General features: G+C 42.7%; 1 protein-coding gene across 2 annotated transcripts in view; it reads left to right on the forward strand.

The window, feature by feature from the left end:
* LOC126293343 (D-ribitol-5-phosphate cytidylyltransferase-like) overlaps positions 1-20,375 on the forward strand; it is a 68,302-nt gene that overhangs the window by 13,406 nt on the left and 34,521 nt on the right. For both annotated transcript variants that reach the window (XM_049986535.1, XM_049986536.1), the window contains exon 3: positions 3,766-4,025. In XM_049986535.1, coding sequence (XP_049842492.1) covers positions 3,766-4,025 — 260 coding nt within the window. The remainder of the gene's footprint in view (positions 1-3,765; positions 4,026-20,375) is intronic.

Raw genomic sequence — 20,375 nt, forward strand, 5'->3', positions numbered from 1 at the left:
TTCCACATGTTTGCATTTCCCGTCATGATGTAGAGCCTGTAACAGCTGTAACTTGTGCGGCTTCATAACCTACCAACATCTCAAAACATGTCAAATTGTTGTTGTAGGCAGTTGTAACTCCCAACTCTTATGAGTTAACTTTATAGGACTGCATTGGAAAGCAGTTTGAATTCATGCAACATTTGCGTCAGAAGTACGAGGGCAGCCTGGACTCCTTCCTTTACATACACAAACTGTTGATACCATCTGCAAATGTTAATCCATTCTGATTATCAGTGTGGTACCTCAACCTGAAATGTCTTTGCACTATAATGACAGAATTACAATTAGCAAACTCAAGAACACAAAATGATATCTGCACTGTATAGCTGTTTTACAACCTGTGACATTGGCCAAGCAAACAGAAGGATACCAACATGTAGTAGCAATGAATATAATTTGGAAAATGTATTCGTTCCTCCAATAATTGAGCCATGACACAGTGGTAGATAGTTTCTACAACATAGTGCTTTGTAGTACGTATATTCTTTTTGAAACACCCTGTATAACATTATAAGGTTAACTACACTGGACAAAAAGTGAGTCTTTCTGCAGAAACATAGCACTAATAATGTGCCTCAATTATGGCTTCAGTTTGCAAGGAAATGTGTCCACAAATTTCTTCAGGTATGTCATATTCAGCAGGAGCCACTTGTTAACAGTTAGATCCTGTAGAGCAGAGATCAGAGACAGCCCCTTACCATTTGTTGTCGTAAAAAAAAAAAAAAAAAAAAAAAAAAAAAAAAAAAAAAAAAAAAAAAAAAAAAAAAATGTTTGTAATCATCTTGTATTCTTTCCCAGAGGAGAGAGGGTGGAACCCTGCGGAAACTACGAAATGGCATATTCCTTCCGCCTCCCTCCCCATCCCTGATGTGGTCACCAGTTAGGGGCTTGCAGCCTTTGGTACTGGAAAGTCTGTACACCTCTGCCATAGATGTGTCAAATTGCAAGCAAATTGATTGCTATATTTCATCTGCTGATCCAATTAGTTCCAAATGTTGCCAGTCGATGTGCAATAGTGTTCATCAAAGTGGGAACTTGTGCATGTAAGTCTGTGAATTTAGCTGTTGTCCTTTTGCAGGATAGGAGTGTCCACAGCATACTCATCATAATGATGTAGAAGAAAGGACAACAGTTGGTCTCCAAATATATTGAAATAAGTAGCCCGGTTCATGTTCACTGTGACCTTTACTGAGGAGGCCTGAGTTGTTTTATCAAAAACATCACATAAGTACCACTGACGTCAGCTACGCTCTGCAGCTTAAATATTACATTGGGCATTTGTAATGTAACCTGCGACCATTGATGTCGGTGCTACAGGCGTCAACCACTGCGAAGAGCCCGCACATCCTCCTAGCGTCACAGGCTACCATTCAGAAAGAAGAAATAACACCACCATCCCCTCCCCCCCCCCCCCCCCCCCCTCCCTTGTCCCCACCCCCTCGCCTGCCAGATTTGGGAGGTGCCCTCACCGTGCCATGGCTTAAGAAGTGGCCACAGGGGAAAGAGTGGCAGTTCTGTTTTGACCACTATCACAGAGAAGACATACTTCTGCCTCTAGTATACGGTCATTGTAACATCATACTGTTATTTTCTTACCAGTCTCTGTTATACAGTGTTTTACTGGGCATCAACAGATGTGTTTATTGCAACTGAATAATATTGTTCATTTTTCTACAGCCTTGTGATTTCATACACCTCAGAGTGTTTGACTGCTTCTTGTGTTTAGACCCCAAAACATTGAATTGCACACATAGTTCCACATGTGAACATTCAATAACAGCCATAGACACCACAAAAGTAAGTGTTTCACTTTTTGCTTCAAATAAAGTGTTCCGTACAAGGACTAATAATTGCATTAACTGTTCTCTTGGGCCACCTGTGAGTTCGAAAGCAGAACACAAAAAACTCCATTTATTAAAAAAAAAGTGTGAATGGAGTTACAGCATTTGTTTTACTATACTGTGAAAGTACACACACTAATTTATTTTTCCTGGGTGCTTCCAGCCACATTGAGACATTTGTTGCAACATTTGATGAGCTGTGAAATTCCGCAATCATAGAATTCTGCTCCCTGCACCCATTTGGCACTAAATTTCTAGTAGTCAAAATCTTCTGTAACGAGGGATGGCAGTGTGATACAATGAAGCTGTATGTTCAAAAATGGGCAAACCAGTGTCCTTGCTGCGATTGTGATATCACCAGATCACTAAGTTAAGGGATGTCGGGCATAGGTAACACTTGGATGGGTGACTATCCAGGTGTGCTGAATGCTGTTGGCAAGCAGGGTGCACTCAGCCCTTGTGCGGCCAATTGAGGAGCTAAAACTTCCTGGCAGATTAAAACTGTGTGCCGGACCGAGACTCAAACTCGGGACCTTTGCCTTTCGCGGGAAAGTGAGGAGCTACTTGACGAAGAAATAGCAGGTCTGGTCATGAAAACTGACTGACTGAGAGAGTGCCATGCAGGACAGGAGAGTCCACAACATACTCACCATAAATAGGTACAAGAAAGGACAGTAATTAGTCTCCAAGAATGTTGAAATAAATATCCCGGTTCATGTTCACCGTGAACTCTAATGAGGAGGCCCAAGTTCTGTTATCACATACATCACAGAACTGCCACCGACCTGAGGTACCCTCACTATCCTCCCGTATCTGCATCCAGTGATGCCCGTCAGCTGAAGACGACACAGTGATCAATCGATACTGCTGGGCCTTCTGAGGCCTGTATGGCTCATTGTGGCTGGAAACTGTTTGTAAAAATAAATGGGAGTGTGTTCTTTCACAATATTGTAAAACAAATTCTGTAACTTCATTCACATTTTTTTTAAATAATTGGAGGTTGCTTTATGAATAGTCCTCATATGTTAAGATGTCAGTGCACTAGATAGTTTGCATCATTTGAAAAAAGCCAAAAATGACAATTCGTCAGACCACCTTACACACCTACTGTTTATAATGTTTTTGTAGAAACTGGTTGAAATTAACCTGCATTCACTGACAGCAGCAATTCTTTCAAGTTTGAAACTGATTGTCATTGATAAGACATGAGACTTGTCTTCTGCCCCTTTGGTTAGGACTTGCTTATGACCACTGTTCTTATACAATGCTACATGGTTGTGAGTGGTACATCATTGCTCATAGACACTTTAGACAGTCTGTGTCGGTACATCAACAAGTCTACCAGCTTCGTTAAAAGTGTGATCATGGGCATGTCAGAACGTGATACCTCCTTCCTGGCATTCAGTAACATCTTCACGTCGACCCATCTCACTGTACTGATTCTGTATAACTGACAGCACTGGCATGCCACTTCGTTACCACGATTTGCTGCTCAACCATGCTATTATTGCACTTGGCCACCCGTGGCCTTTACTGGAAATGTGCGATGTCACAATAAACAAGTGAAATAGTGACAGGGGGAAGCACAGCACAGTGTGAATCCTTTCATGACAGTTGTGCTTTTTCTGTCAAGTGGTTCAGCATACCCTCAGAAATGTCACAATAATAACTCACAGTAAGAAGGCCGAATTGCCCTCATTCCAAAGTGAATTAATAATGTAGTCAACTAATAGGTAAATAGTGGGGCCCACACAAGTGTCTGGTAATGAGGGTGCTCTTTTAAGAGGGTGACTAAAATTTGTCCAGTGAGGTTACACATAAACACGGCATGTGGAGCGCATCACCACATATGCAAGTACCTGACGTCGTGCTCTTCACGCAGAGGCGGGTGTGCGCGTGGTGGTGGTGCACGATGCAGTGCGCCCTCTGGTACCTGCGGAGCTGCTGGAGAGGCTAGTGGTACTGGCCGAACACCACGGGGCGGCAGGTGCTACGCGGCCGCTCACCTCGACTGTGGTGCGTGCGTCTCCGGACGCCGGTGGGACGCTGCTGCTGCAAGCCAGTCTCGACCGCGACTCTCACCTCGCGTCGGAGACTCCGCAGGCGTTCCGGACGGAGGTGCTGGCCACTGCTTACAACAAGGTACTGCTGTCGCGGGACTCAGATTTCTGTAGCAATCTATCATTTCTGGAATATGGACCAGAAGCACTCAGTTCAGAGAGTTTATGGACTATTGTACTTGCATTAGTAACACTTTATGGTATGTGGAGACACTATCATGTTGTTTTATAGCAATATGTTTTCGCCTGTTTTGGAAGTGTTGTACCTCATGGGATTTTATTTACTACAATAAGTTACACCTTTGTCTCATGATTCCCCTTTTCTAATTCAGTTAGTTCTCTAGTGAATCAAATCAGTTGGAGGGTAGATAGTATTTACAGCATCCTGTTGAGAACCACTTGCAGTACTGGCTGAAACGTTGGTCTATAAGGCAGTGTAGTTACACGCTTAGGGAAGTTTTATCGAAGATGGGGATGGCTGTACTTGCACAATGTAATGACGTGTTAACTGACAACACCCTGTCTTGTGCAACTGGAAAAGTCAGTGATATAGTTAGCTAAGATTTTAAACATGGCTGAAACAGCAACTGTTGAAATTCTTCGCAGTAAATGATGACAGCCAAAACAGTTTCAAACCCCTCCTTTCTTTAATGTAATATAGTCTGGCTGACTAGAAGTTAGTTTTCTTGCCTGTTGATGCCGGTGAGATGCGCTTTTCCTGTCTTGTTGGGATTTTACGTATTTTTTATGTTTGCTGTTTGTGGTTTTTGATGTGTATGTGTGCTTAATTGACTGTTATATTTTATTCACAACGACAGATGGTTTCGTTTAACATTTTGGTTGTTTTCACTAGTATGTATTTTACCTTTTAAGTTACGCAAGATTCTCGCGCATAACACTAGTGCCCTGTCTCGTTAGATGTGTTCCGTAGCGCAAGCTTCATCTGTTTCACACTAGGACACAAGTAAATTGGTTTCATATTTTCTATTTTATGTAGATGTTTTTAAATGATTCTGATGTGTTTTATTCATTAAGACAGAAGGTTTGAATTGGCACAACTTTTAATAATTTTGATGCACATGTGTGTGTGTCCATGGATTTTAATGTGCGCGAGTATCTGGAACATACCACAAGTGCCCTCTCTTGGCATAACTATCTGCCCTAGGGCTTTCACACCCTCTTCACGATAGTTCTTAGGCGAATTACTGATGCGAAGCTGTGTTCACATTGACCCTCTATCCATAATCATGTTGTATAAATGGAGATGATGTTTTAACTACTGACGACGCCTTTGGCACAATTGTTTTATTAATCTCCATTGCAGGATGTAATTTTAGTAAGTCACTAAAAGTTTTTGTGCCTGTAATACTCTGGTAATTTTATGTTTACTTAAGCTATAGTGGTTTTTTCTTTCTCATTTCTGATGCTAATTTTTTGCTAATGAAAGTGTCTTCCTGTTCAGAGTATTTTACTTCTGGTGAAGGTACATTTATATATACCAAAACTGTGGTCAAGAATTTTAATAAATCTTTATCCTGCAACTGTTTTGGCACTTTCACACAATTTTACCATCTCGCCAACAGGCATTGAACTGAATGCAGACGAGCTGGCATCAATATCACAGTGCAATAATGCAAAATGCTGTCACAGAAGGCACACACAAAGTGTGCTATCGGCTGACCCACTGATCCAGGTGTTTACTTGCCAGTTGCAGTAGGCCTGGACCAGCAGCTCTTACAGAATATCAATGTACTTGGACCTGGGTTTCACTTTGCACCACACTCTTGGTTTCTATGTGTCAACTTGCTCAGTCATTTGCAACAGTCACATTGTGTTTTTCTTTGTGCTCATCTCTGTATTGTTTTCTGATTCCCTCCTCCCCCACAGATTAATATGTCAGGTTTGTTTTCCTCTTTCCTTTTTTTTTATGTCTCGTTCTGTAAGACCAAATTGAGGAGCAAATCACCATGGTTGTGGTATGAGTCATTATATGAAATTAATATAAACAAAATAGAATGTAGACAAAACCTATGCAGATGATAAGCTGCAAATATATATATATAGTCAATAATATGACACAGGAATAAGCTTAATTTTTCCAGGAACTCCCCAACAGAATAAAAGGAGTGAACTGTGATGAAATTCTTCAGTTTAGACTGGAATGCGTGAGGATTACTGCTGAGACTTTTAAGTCTGTGTAGTATCTATTGAGAATGGATGCAGCAGAATACTGTACACCTTTCTGCACAACGAGGTGCAATCTTAATGGAGATCGGATTTCAGCCAAGTAGTAACTGAGTGCAAGCTGCTAATTCTTGGGAATAAGCTCATACTGTTACCAAAAAATGACATTAAAGAAAATACACTCCTGGAAATGGAAAAAAGAATACATTGACACTGGTGTGTCAGACCCACCATACTTGCTCCGGACACTGCGAGAGGGCTGTACAAGCAATGATCACACGCACGGCACAGCGGAACACCAGGAACCGCGGTGTTGGCCGTCGAATGGCGCTAGCTGCGCAGCATTTGTGCACCGCCGCCGTCAGTGTCAGCCAGTTTGCCGTGGCATACGGAGCTCCATCGCAGTCTTTAACACTGGTAGCATGCTGCGACAGCGTGGACATGAACCGTATGTGCAGTTGACGGACTTTGAGCGAGGGCGTATAGTGGGCATGCGGGAGGCCGGGTGGACGTACCGCCGAATTGCTCAACACGTGGGGCGTGAGGTCTCCACAGTACATCGATGTTGTCGCCAGTGGTCGGCGGAAGGTGCACGTGCCCGTCGACCTGGGACCGGACCGCAGCGAAGCACGGATGCACGCCAAGACTGTAGGATCCTACGCAGTGCCGTAGGGGACCGCACCGCCTCCAGTGGTGTCGCGACAGGCGTGAATGGAGGGACGAATGGAGACGTGTCGTCTTCAGCGATGAGAGTCGCTTCTGCCTTGGTGCCAATGATGGTCGTATGCGTGTTTGGTGCCGTGCAGGTGAGCGCCACAATCAGGACTGCATACGACCGAGGCACACAGGGCCAACACCCGGCATCATGGTGTGGGGAGCGATCTCCTACACTGGCCGTACACCTCTGATGATCGTCGAGGGGACACTGAATAGTGCACGGTACATCCAAACCGTCATCGAACCCATTGTTCTACCATTCCTAGACCGGCAAGGGAACTTGCTGTTCCAACAGGACAATGCATGTCCGCATGTATCCCGTGCCACCCAACGTGCTCTAGAAGGTGTAAGTCAACTACCCTGGCCAGCAAGATCTCCGGATCTGTCCCCCATTGAGCATGTTTGGGACTGGATGAAGCGTCGTCTCACGCGGTCTGCACGTCGAGCACGAACGCTGGTCCAACTGAGGCACCAGGTGGAAATGGCTTGGCAAGCCTTTCCACAGGACTACATCCAGCATCTCTACGATCGTCTCCATGGGACAATAGCAGCCTACATTGCTGCGAAAGGTGGATATACACTGTACTAGTGCCGACATTGTTCATGCTCTGTTGCCTGTGTCTATCTGCCTGTGGTTATGTCAGTGTCATCATGTGATGTATCTGACCCCAGGAATGTGTCAATAAAGTTTCCCCTTCCTGGGACAATGAATTCACGGTGTTCTTATTTCCATTTCCAGGAGTGTAAATATTGAGAGGTCAGTGTCAGAATTCCCAGACTATGGAATAGTGGTCAACAAGAGGTTCATGAACTCATGCCACACATCACTCAGTCTGCCCATTTCTGAACCAAAAATACCCTTTGTGAATAGAAAGAGGTACCCCTAAATACTGGGTGATTCTTATTAATGTTGAAAACCTCTGCCTCAGTGAAGATGGTGATGAGACAAGTAATTAAATATGACCCACCGTCTCACAAATGTCGGGAATGCCCCACAAGTGGATGACAGAAGTTGAACATTGGATGTCACCAGATGATGTACCACACAGCACATGGTGGCAATTGAACCTGTTTCCAGAATGAAATTTTCACTCTGCAGCTGAGTGTGCGCTGATATGAGACTTCCTGGCAGATTAAAACTGTGTGCCCGACCGAGACTCGAACTCGGGACCTTTGCCTTTCGCGGGCAAGTGCTCTACCAACTGACCTACCCAAGCACGACTCAGGCCCCGTCCTCACAGCTTTACTTCTGCCAGTATCTCTCCTACCTTCCAAACTTTACAGAAGCTCTCCTGTGAACCTTGCAGAACTAGCACTCCAGAAAGAAAGGATACTGCGGAAACATGGCTTAGCCACAGCCTGGGGGATGTTTCCAGAATGAAATTTTCACTCTGCAGCGGAGTGTGCGCTGATATGAAACTTCCTGACAGATTAAAACTGTGTGCCTGACCGAGACTCGAACTCGGGACCTTTGCCTTTTGCGGGCAAGTGCTCTACCATCTGAGCTACCGAAGCACGACTCACGCCTGGTACTCACAGCTTTACTTCTGCCAGTATCTCATCTCCTACCTTCCACACTTTACAGAAGCTCTCCCGCGAAACTTGCAGAACTAGCACTCCAGAAAGAAAGGATACTGCGGAGATATGGCTTAGCCACAGCCTGGGGGATGTTTCCAGAATGAAATTTTCACTCTGCAGCAGAGTGTGCGCTGATAGGAAACTTCCTGACAGATTAAAACTGTGTGCCCGACCGAGACTCGAACTCGGGAACTTTGGAAGGTAGGAGACGAGATACTGGCAGAAGTAAAGCTGTGAGTACCAGGCGTGAGTCGTGCTTCGGTAGCTCAGATGGTAGAGCACTTGCCCGCGAAAGGCAGAGGTCCCGAGTTCGAGTCTCGGTCGGACACACCGTTTTAATCTGCCAGGAAGTTTCAATTGGACCTGTTGTCTTGAGTGTGGCAGGCAGTGTTATTTTCATTGAGTTAGACATTTATTTGCACTGAGGTAAGATTAATTATTTTATTTAGAAATCGTGCGGTATCCGCTGATTAACATCAAAGTACAACAAAAACCTATCAATTGCATCTCAAGTAAATAAGTATAAGCTTCTGAATTGTGTCTCTACCAGTAAATGACCTACACTTTCTTTACTAAGTAATGTCTCTAAACAAAAATATAAAACAAAAAGAAAAAATGGGTTAAAAAATGAAATACAAAATAAGAACAGATTTTACTTGGTCACAGTGAGACTACAATTTTCTAATTTCTATTTTTACAACAGAACACATTTACAAAAGGTGTTCAAAATTTTTGCCGTTTACTCAAATGCAAGTATTGCATCACTCAATCGTCCTTTGACACCCACACCCATCTGCTGCACATGGCGAGGTACACCATCTGGTGCCATCATATGTTCAACATTTATCATCCATTTTGGAGGTATTTCCCAACATTTGTGACCCCACATGTCATTTGTTACATTAGTTGTCTCATTGTCATCTATGTTCCTTCAGGGTTTGTAAATGTTAATAAGATCACTCTGTATAATATTGTCTGTTGGATGCAAATGAGAATAAGCAAACTAGACTGCTTTTCATGTTGGACCCTCACTTATTGCATATTGTATATGCTGTTCTAATAAAATTCAGCATTCAGTGTTTGAACAAGACCCTAAACATGGGCTTTTCATGACAGCTTACTTGCTGTCTGAACACTTAGAAATTTGAACTGGTTCAGACGTGCTAATCGTATGCCCACTCTGCATAATCAAAATGTCAGTTTAGTTTGCTGTCTTAGAAATGGTAAAAATGAAATCTTACTGTGATTGAGCATTTTCTACAAGCCATGGAGTTATGTCTTGAACTGCAGTTTCTGATGCATTGCTTATGATGCACTCAACATAATTCAAACCAAGCGAATATCATCAGCAAACAGAAATGTTTTAGAGTCAACTGTCAAATTAAAAAGCATATCATTTATACATATAAGAAGCAGCAGCAGTCCTAGCACCTATGCCTAAGGCCCGTGCCTGAGCTGCTGTGTGTTGATGGTCGTTGAGAGTAGTGATGTGACAGCAGTGCCCATCTTCACCCACACACAGTTTAACAGGTACATGTCAATAGATGCATGGTAATCCCTGATCACGACAATTTGTGGGTTCTCGGTGTCACTTCTGTTTTTTACCAGTTTCCATTCAATTGACGAATCAGCAGTCCTGCTCTGATCATCATTTGGTGCATATTTGGCAGGATTGCCCACACATATATGCCGTATGTGGGGTATACCACAAAGTAGGCAATTTGACAACAGTTTGCGACAGTGAGCAAGCGACGGGCAGTTAGCGAAGCCCCAGTGTTTTCCCTGGATTTGGAGGATGCCCCAGAAGCATCGCCCCACAGTGTTGTGCCAATGTTGGTAGCAGACGGGTTACCAGGTAAGTTTCAGGTAGACATAGAATCGACAGTCAACTTCATGAACTTAGATTTTTACACTCTCTTGGGGTGCCCTAGATTGCAACAGCCACAACGTCAGGCTGTATATTGTAGTAAATGGTGTATTCTTTAAGGGCCAATTCTTCAGCTCTGCAAGTTATAACAGTGTGGAATGGAAACTTACATTGTTTGTGGTTAATTCACAGTTGGCACAAAATACGAGGAGCCTTCAATAAATAATGCAAAACATTTTTCTGTAATCAGGTTGGTTTTATTCAGAATTACTGTACACCATGCTTTCCTCACTCTTTTGGTGACAACCCTATTTTTCAGCATAATCTTCGTTCAGTCCGACAGCCTTACATCATCTTATTAGGCCTGTATGCCCGTATGGTACAATTCTACTGGTTGACGTCAGAACCAATGTCTTGCTGCATCAATAACTTTCCCATCAGCCACGTACTGTTTCCTGTGGAGCGTATCTGTCATTTGGCCATACAGATGGAAGTCGGATCATGCAAGGCTCAGGCTTAGGATGGATGGGGAAGAACAGTAGTATGAAGTTTTTGGAGCTCCTCTCAGATGCGCAGATTTGTGTGAGGCCTTGCACTGTCATGGAGAAGGATAATTTCATTTGCATATTTATGATGATGAACACGCACAAGTTTTTTCAATTTTCTGAGTGTAGCACAATACACTTCAGAGTTGATCATTGCATCATGAGGAAGGACATCAAACAGAATAGTCTGTTTAGAGTCTCCATGACTTTACCAGCTAAGAGTACAGTTTTGAACTTTTTTTTTTTTTTTTTTTTTTTTTTTTTGGAGGGGATGTGTCGTGGTGCCACACCATGGATTGCCGTTTTGTTTCCTGTTTGAAGTGAGGAACCCACATTTCATTGGCTGTGACAATTTCCAACTAAAAGTTGTCACAATCAGGCTCATAACATGCAAGCAATTCCACAGAGAAGGTTCTTCGTTGCTCTCCATCGTCTTCTGCTAGGCAGTGTGGAACCCAGGGGGCACACACTTTTGAGTACCCCATCTGGTGGACAAGGCTGTCAGCATTACCAACAGAGATGTCCAGTTGAGCAGCCAGGTGTGTGATTGTAATCCATCAGTCATCTCGAATGAGAATGTCTGCATGTTCCAACACTGCAGGAGTCACAGCTGTGTGCAGCGAGCCAGCATGCAGGAGATGGGACAGATAGTATGACGTATAATTTCGATGATGACAAGACACCTTGCATAATCACTCAGCGAGTGTTTCTTCACTGCCAGGTCTCTGTAGACATTCTTCAAGTGTCTATGAATCTTTGTGGTGCTCTGGTTCCCCACCAAAAGAAACTCAGTGGCAGTTGTGTGCTTGGAACAATGCACCTCAGTTATAGATGCCATTTCGAAGGCTACGTGTAGTGCCGCTGACTATTAGGTCTCTGTAAGGGCCTGAAGTGGGAATATTCTGTGATGTCCCACAACAAATTCCACATTTTTTCAACCAAGATTGGCTGAGGAAAAAATGTGTCACATTAATTATTGAATGCCCCCTCGTATCTTTGGGTTAGACGCCTTTCCTGTTTTTGGTTTCCAGATAGTTGACAACATACATTTAGAGCTCAAGTCAATCTTATTTCAAAATTTGGACTCCGCAGCACTATCAGTTTGAAAGTGACAGGTCAGGAAAAAATTGAGACAAAGGTCTTCTATAAGCCACTCCAGCCACTATAAATTCTGCCACTCCAGCCTTTTCCCTTAGTTGTGTTTGGCGAAGCTAAAGCATGGTTGCAGCATTGGCAGGATCTCAATATCATTTCTGCTGTTTTTGTTGAGTCGCTGGGCCACCTCTTTGGTGGTGATTGAAGAGGCTTAATGCACTGTGCGTCTTTGTGAAGATTGTAAACGGGTGGTTGGCACGCAATTGTTGCGGACTTGTATCCACTTCTGGGCATCAACTTGCATGCTGCATACCTGCAGTTAATAACGTACACTTCAGTATTTTGTCTGCACAGAGATGTATCAACCATATTTTGAACAGTTGATTTAGACCATTCCTTGTGTCAAATACCTCAATAACAGATGACATCTTAGTCACGGGCTCCATGTGAGAGTAGCATTTATGAAACGTGGAGGCAGTTTTCCAGTGTCTTCTGGAGAACAGCATTTGTTGCAAACTGGAAAAATATAGTTTTGTTCCCAAAGGTACATTTTTTTGAGACTTGTTCTTAACAAGATGGCCTCATCTGTACGTACAAATACGTCAAAGCCATCATCAACCTGCTGGTAGGTGAAGGACCTCCAGTACCTTTTGGGGAAGATTTCTTATTATGCTAAGTTCATTCCCTAAGTGGCGCACATCTGCCATCCACTTAACCAGCTTCATCAATGCAGCCACAAATTTGTGTAGTCTGCAGACTGTAAAAGGGCTTTTCGGTACCTCAAGCAACTCCCTGATTGGCTTCCTTTACACTGGGTAAATCATTAAGCCCAGCTGCCGATATGACATTGGTGCGGGTATATTGCATCAGACCTGAATGGCACTGAGCACCCCCTCATTAAGCATCGAACGTGCTTTCTGTGGCACACTGTAACTGCTTGCAGATGTAGAACAAGGCACTGCTTTATTTGGGCCTCTCCCTATTCTTCCTGATCAGACTGCACACTGGTTGCAAAGGTGAGCCATCTTTCTCGGTAATTATTACTATGATACTTGTTACCGGTACACTTCAAAGAATGCCAATGCAGGTGCACTATCACATTTGGTGGCAGGACCCGATCTGGAGTTTGATCAACAGGAGGCTCTCATTTTCACTTTGGATGATTCTTTGTTGTAGACATTGCCGTATTATCATTTGAGGGTGCGGTAGGTCATAGTTGCCGACTCACTTTTCATGAAAATCGTTTCAGTACCCCAGGTACAAGTGCATTCCTTCAGCAGCAGATTCAGTTTGGGGTACATTTTTTTCTGCTGTGGGATCCACTCAACATTATAGAGGGGCCCCTCGTGCTTGCACATAGAAGAGCAAAGTTTTCCATTGGTTGTCCCTGTGATGCTCCGTCATCACATACTCCAGTTACTGCGTGTGTCACGCTGGAGTCTGTCCCGTTTGAAGGCTTTGGTGTGGCTTTGCATCTAGTGGCTGTGGACTGATCACGATACTGAACACCTTATGTGGGCTCCTGTGCACAGAACTGGGTTGCAATTCCGCATCAGTTTTCCACTTGGCACCTTTTGGGGCACCCTCGGGAGAGCGTGCACACAGAGTTTGTGGGCCCCTTTTCTGGAAGCAAGTAGTTGTTCGTGATCAATACGTTGTCAGATTTTCTGTTTGTTTCCAAACTTTCCTCCATGTTGTCAGTGAGGACTCTCCCCAGACCCTTGTCCCTGAAATTGGTTTCCAATTTGTGTCTCGGGAGTTTGCAGACTTTTGCATTTGCAATGGTATCCAGCATCTGACTATTGCCTCATCTCACCTGGGTTCTAACTCAGAGGTGGAGTGATTCTTACGAACATTTAAAACTCAAATAAAAAATTCTGTGTCTTTCTCATACTCCAACGATGTCCTATCCGGTACCAGGTGGCACTAGTTAACAGATGCAGAACGGTGGAAAGTTTGCACCGGCACTAGTAGTGGGATCGTTTGGATTTGTTGTACTCCTAGCCACAGGACCCGGACCATCGCGGCCCACTGTGTTTTCCACACAGGGCTGTCGTTTTGGCCAGATCCTTTGGATGGCAGCAGGGGTGTCTGCTGGGTGGCATGGTGCTTTACAAAAGTTGGTATTTATTTGTGATGAATGTCAGTCAAGACCAACCGAGTCACCATTCCAGTCAGTTGAGCCCACAACCTGTCGGATCCTCAATGCTGCCGTCTCCTAGCTTTCCAGGTAACAGGGTGACAGTGGAGGGGTTCCCTAGTGTAGCAGTGCGCTCACCTGCTGCTGCTTCAGTGCACCTTCCACTGTCCTACATTTGACCTTGGAGATGGTGACGGTGGGGATAGTTATGACTACTGATGCAGAGCCTGTGGAATATGAACCTGAGCACTCTTTGTCCTACTCGCCAGTGGACGTCAATTTACCCCCAGCAATGCTGGTAGACCCACTGTTACCCCAGCCTCCACAATCTTCTGCCCCTAAGATGGAGCCAGCCATGTCAGTGTCATCTCCTCCGTCGTTTGATTTGCTGTTTGAGAATTTTGTGCACTCTCCAGTTTTGCAGTGGATGTTGCAGCAAAAGCCAGGTCATTTTCAGCCATACATAGCCTTTTCAGCAGAAAGGGATCTCGTATTCCAACCAGCGGGCATTGAGACAGATATGGGCGAGGGTATCACAGTGGAATAGTGCAGAATGCTGTCATAGAGGACACACACGAAGCTTGGCATGGGCACAGAGCCATGGACCTGAGTGTTTACTTGCTAGTGGCAATAGTCCAGACATGGAAGTTGTTATGCTGACATCGGCATACTCAAAACTGCGTAGCTAATCCATTTCATGTGCTTTGGTGCTCTCAGTAGCTGCTACTTCTTCTCTCAATTGCTGTAACACGCTTGAAACTGTTCGTGACAAAAAGGATAATTCTAATGATGCAGCCCACACAGTATGTAATGTTGGAGAACAATCAATTTTATTTCCACTTGTGACACATTCATGAATGATGACCGGTTCAGATTTCACAGTTCCCTTTTGCATGCAGTTAAGGGAAAACTACAGACTGTATACACTCTTGATGAAATAATTAACAGTAGTTCAGTGTGGCACAGGACAATCAACTGAAATATCACAAGAACAGCCCCATTGCTGAGTGGCATATAATTACACGAGAGTAACAGACAGTATGTAGGTTGGAGAAACATCACACTTAAATACAATTATACAGCGGGAAAAAAAGTTGGCCCTAATTAATACTGTCTCAAAGTGATCTCAGCAAACCTTTCTGTACAGTTTGACATAATTATTAATGCATGAGTAATTTCTGGTCACATATTCTTTCAACAAAGATTTAATGTGTTTCATATCTAAAGCTGTATTCTAACACAAACTGACATAATGATACTACATGATCGCTTGCTGGTCAGACTTTTAGATCATAGATGTTGCTCAAGTTAATTCTGGTGGTAGACCGCATGATTTTTGGGCAGGGGTGACTATTTACAGACGGCATAAAAATATTATGTGGTTCTTGAAAGTACCTAATGTTTAGAAAATTGGCTGTGTTACATTTTGTTATTTTGTATGTTACTATTATTTGGTTTATGACAAATATTGAAGGTCAGTAAATTATAAAGTATATGGCACAGTGTTATGCTTCTGTTGTTTGAAATCCTCTGCTTATGATTATGGCATTTGTCTTGAAAATGTCAGTTAAGTAGTAAGAGGCGTCATTTGGTTAAAAAAAATGAAGGTCAGACTCTTATAAGCATTAAGACCAAATAGGCAGTCGAAATTATGAGGCTCCGAACTTTCAGTGACATTTATCTCAGAAGTTAATTTGTTTCAGGCAATTTTAAGTATGCTTTCAAAAGGAGTGAAGTACCTACTTTCGAAAGATTGGTAACAGCGTTTTGTATTCTAACTATTAGCTCAAAATGTTTCCCCATTACACACTACAGTGTCAAGATTTCAATTAGCTGTAACTTTTAATGAAGTGAGCTCCTTAGTGAAGCTAATTGTATAATTGGAACCAGGAAGATAAATATAACCAGCTGAACTATAAATGTAACTGGAACTTTGTTTATATAACGTTCTGAAACATTGAGGTACATATGACATATTACATGTGAATGTGCAGTGAAAAGAGAAGAAACAAAAAATTAATTACTGATGGGAGTAGAAAACACAGCCAATGGAGAAGCTTCTAACTCCCTATGCTTCGTTTGCCTCTAATTTCCATGTTGCGAGTTGCTCAGACATTTGCACCAGTCACATTGTGTTTTCTTCATGCACATCTCTATACAGTGTTAAAATCTTCTGCTCTCCTGTAGAAAATGGCGCACATTGAGTTCATTCCCTTTCCTGAGGTTTGTCTCCCCGGATTTGCAGTCAAGCCACCATTGATTCATACTGTTACATTTGTGCTGCTGTTTGCAGAGGCAGAGAGGATGGATGCTGCATTTCCACAGGAATCTATAAAGGGCGTTCAAAAAGAAATGAGAGAGATAATTACAGAAACCAGTACCTGTATATTAGAAGTATTGTCCCACTGTGACACAAGGCAGTGAATGGCTGTCTCGTAAAATTCCTGGGGCTGCGATGTTAACCAGGTCTGCATGTACAGCAGGACATTGTCATCCGAAGTGAACCGTTTGCCTTTTTAAGGGAATCAAAAATGGCATAATTGCAGGGAGAGAGCTTCCAATGTGTGTTCACTGCGATGTCGCCAAACACGGATGCAACCATCATGATGCTGCAAACAACCTGGATTCATGCGAAAAAATGATGTTTTGCCATTCGTGCACCCAGTTTTGTCATTGAGTACACCATTGCAGGCGCTCCTGTCTGTGATGCAGCGTCATGGGTAACCGCAGCCACAGTCTTCGAGCTGATAGTACATACTGCTGCAAACGTCATCAAACTGTTCGTGCTGATGGTTGTTGTCTTGCAAACGCCCCCATCCGTTGACTCAGGGATCGAGACATAGCTGCACAATCCATTACAACCAAGCGGATAAGATGTCATCTCGACTGCTAGTGATACGAGGCCATTGAGATCCAGCACAGCATTCCGTATTACCCTCCTGAACCCACCGATTCCATATTCTGCTAACAGTCATTGGATCTCGGTCAACGCAAGCAGCAATATCGCGATATGATAAACTCCAATCGCGTTAGGCTACAATCTGACTTTTATCAAAGTCGGAAACGTGACGGTACGCATTTCTCCTGCTTACACGAGGCATCACAACAACATTTCACCAGGCAACGCCGGTCAACTGCTGTTTGTGTATGAGAAATCAGTTACAAACTTTCCCCATGTCAGCACTTTGTAGGTGTCGCCACCGGCGCGAACCTTGTGTGAATGCTCTGAAAAGCTAATCATTTGCATATCAAACCATCTTCTTCCTCTCAGTTAAATTTCGCGCCTGTAGCACATCATCTTCATGGTGTAGCAATTTTAATGTTCAGTAGTGTAATATACTGAGATCCACATTATTTAACATATACACTGTCCAGTCACGTTAATGTGACCACCCGTCATAAGCCTGAGTAACTGCCATTTGCAGTGCGGACTGTTGTAGGACGTGCAGGAAGAGAGTCAGTGAGGTTGCGGAATAAACCATCAGTGATATGGAGCCATGCCACCTCCATTGCTGTCGCCAGCTGCACTAGGTTTCTCGGTTGAGGATCCACGGTGTGAACATTATGATCAAGGTGGTCCCACAGATTCTCTACTGAGTCTAAATCTAGGAAGTTTGGTGGCCAAGCAAGTATGGTAAACCCGAGCTGTCTGACACATTGCATTGACCTGCTGGTAGACGCCATTGTGCAGAGGAAAAACAAACTGCACACAGTGGTGAACATGCTCTCCAAGAATAGATGCACACTTCTGTCGATCTTTCCAGAATGATGAGATCACCCAGTCTATGGAGCAGCACGATACCACTCTTTGCTTGTCTCTGTCGGAAAATTGGGAATGGTAGCAGAACACATTGACTGTTCACTTGACAGTAACAGCCTAGTGTTGCTATTCCTGGAAGACTGTGATTGTGTAAACAGAAGATAGCATTTGAAATATTTAGTCACAAGTAAATCAATACTCTGCTGAGCAATTGGGGATATGAATACCAAGGAACCATAAAAAAGAACCGCAGTAAATTTGTTGAACACTTAATTAAGATGTTAATTACAATAGTTTTAATGCCAGACAGATTTTAGAATTTAGGAAAACATTGCCAGTTAATAAAAGAGGACAAAATGAATGTAAATGTGTACTAAATAAGAAAGTTAATGCATGACAGCAAATTGGAAAGCAAAAGTCGGTAACTAAATAACAGAGAAAATAAACAAAATTAATTCACCTCAGTTTTCTACTGCTGCTTTCTTCATTTGCTTACTTTTCTTTGCCTAAGAACTTCAATGTTGAGTATGATCGATTTAGCGCAGCTCAGTCTCAAAACACATTTCAGACGATAATCCGATATAGAGCATCTCATTTGTATTTTATGCAGCTTCATTAGGGAAAAGAAATGCTCACAACTCCATGTTGGTACGAACAGACTAAGCATCCCTGCTACATGTCTATGACGTTTCAGATACTCATCTGTCACAAATGTTTGTAACAGTCACTTAAATTTTTTCTGCTCTGATATTTATCTTTCAATTCTGAATCACAATGAAAGACCTATGACCTCCATTTGCAGAGGGTGGCTTATGGAATCGATGTCCACAGAGTAGAGTAGCAAAAATTCCAAAATCCTTTTTATGAACATGAATTATCAGTGAATCTTGTTTCAAATTCAGTACGCAATTTTCTAAAAGGATCTGTATACTCTCCAAAATCTGCCGCAGTGACAGAGTTTATTAATGCTGACAGTTTGGAAAGTAAGGGACATTTCTAGCCTCCAGCTGCCTTTCCCAGAGTGACAGTTTCATCTTGAATGCTGTTATCTGGTCATAGAAATGAATGATGAGAACATCCTTCCCTTGAAGTGACATGCACAAGTCATGGCCCTCTCACATCAGTTAAAAAGGCTAAATCACAAATCCATCCATCATCCAGTAGCTCATGAATACTTTCTCCCTTCATTTCCATGAGTAACAATATTTCTTGGCACAGTTCGATGAAGCGCTCCAGAACTTTAGCACGACTGAGCCAACGAACCTCTAATTTATAAGGTAAATCTCCTTATTCACAACCAGCATCATCCAGAAACGCTTTGAACAATCACTGATTGAATCCTTTTGAGCATATAGAATTGGTCATTTTCACAACCAAATTCATTCAGTATTCAGTTTTATGCTTTTGGAACACAGATGTTGATGAATCAGGCAACATATAGCGATAAGCAGAAAATGATTCTTCATTTTGAATGTAGGTGGTGGTCGTATTAATGTGTAAAATGCAATAATGCCCAGCCAAATTAATCTGTGAATGTGAAAAAGAAGACCACATTTCTGTCCTCATTGTCTTATGTACTGGGATTAGGAATCTGCCTATTCTGTCTTCATGAAGTTTATGTTCATTGTTTTCTTGGTCAGTGTATGTCTCTACTACCTTCCAGCCTGTAGTACAGGATTATCCTGGGTAATCTTTCATTCTGTTCATGTGTTGCTTACATCTATCTCTGTATTCAGTGTTAGCAACTTGTGGTCTTGTGATTACAAGGCCCCGGGTTCGATTCCCAGCTGGATTGTGGACTTTCTGTGCTTGAGAGAGAGAGAGAGCGAGAGAGAGAGAGAGAGAGAGAGATTCTCCTGCACAAGTCACGAAGGTGCCCTCTCACATCAGTTAAAAAGACTAAATCACAAATCCATCCATCATCCAACTCATTTCACTCTTTAAAAAAACTCTTATCTTGTCCGTCAATTTCTTCAAGAATCTCGCATCTCCTGTCTATATTTTGCTGTCATCTTTCTCTTTGTTTACTCAATTTTCATTTCTGTACAGCAGTTATGGTATTACAGTAATTCTATTAAATTCAGTTTTTGTTCCTTTTTGGGTTTTGTAGTTGTGTTCTGTGTATTGTTCCCCATACTGCTTGAAATTTGCACAACTTTTCATCTATATCATTATCATAATTTAACTAGTGTAGCATCCCAGGTAGCTAAAAATTTGACAACTGTTCAGTTACTTCGTTGTTAATTACGAGGGTCACACCAAAAGAAATGCACACTCTTTTTCTTAAAATCCATCTTTTATTCTACATGTTTAAAAGTTGTACAGTGTGTAGATACATCCTTTAGGAACAATATTTTCATTTCTCCACATAATTTCCATCCCTCTCAACTGCCTTATGCCATCTTGGAACCAGCGCCTGTATACCCGCACGGTTAAATTCTGGACTAACCTGTTGGAGCCACTGTTTGGCAGTGCACACAAGGGACTCATCATCTTCAAAACTTGTTCCATGTAGAGAGTCTTTCAATTTCCCAAAGAGATGATAG

This window comes from Schistocerca gregaria, chromosome 10 (assembly GCF_023897955.1).
Source record: "Schistocerca gregaria isolate iqSchGreg1 chromosome 10, iqSchGreg1.2, whole genome shotgun sequence".
NCBI classification, from domain to species: Eukaryota; Metazoa; Arthropoda; class Insecta; order Orthoptera; family Acrididae; genus Schistocerca; species Schistocerca gregaria.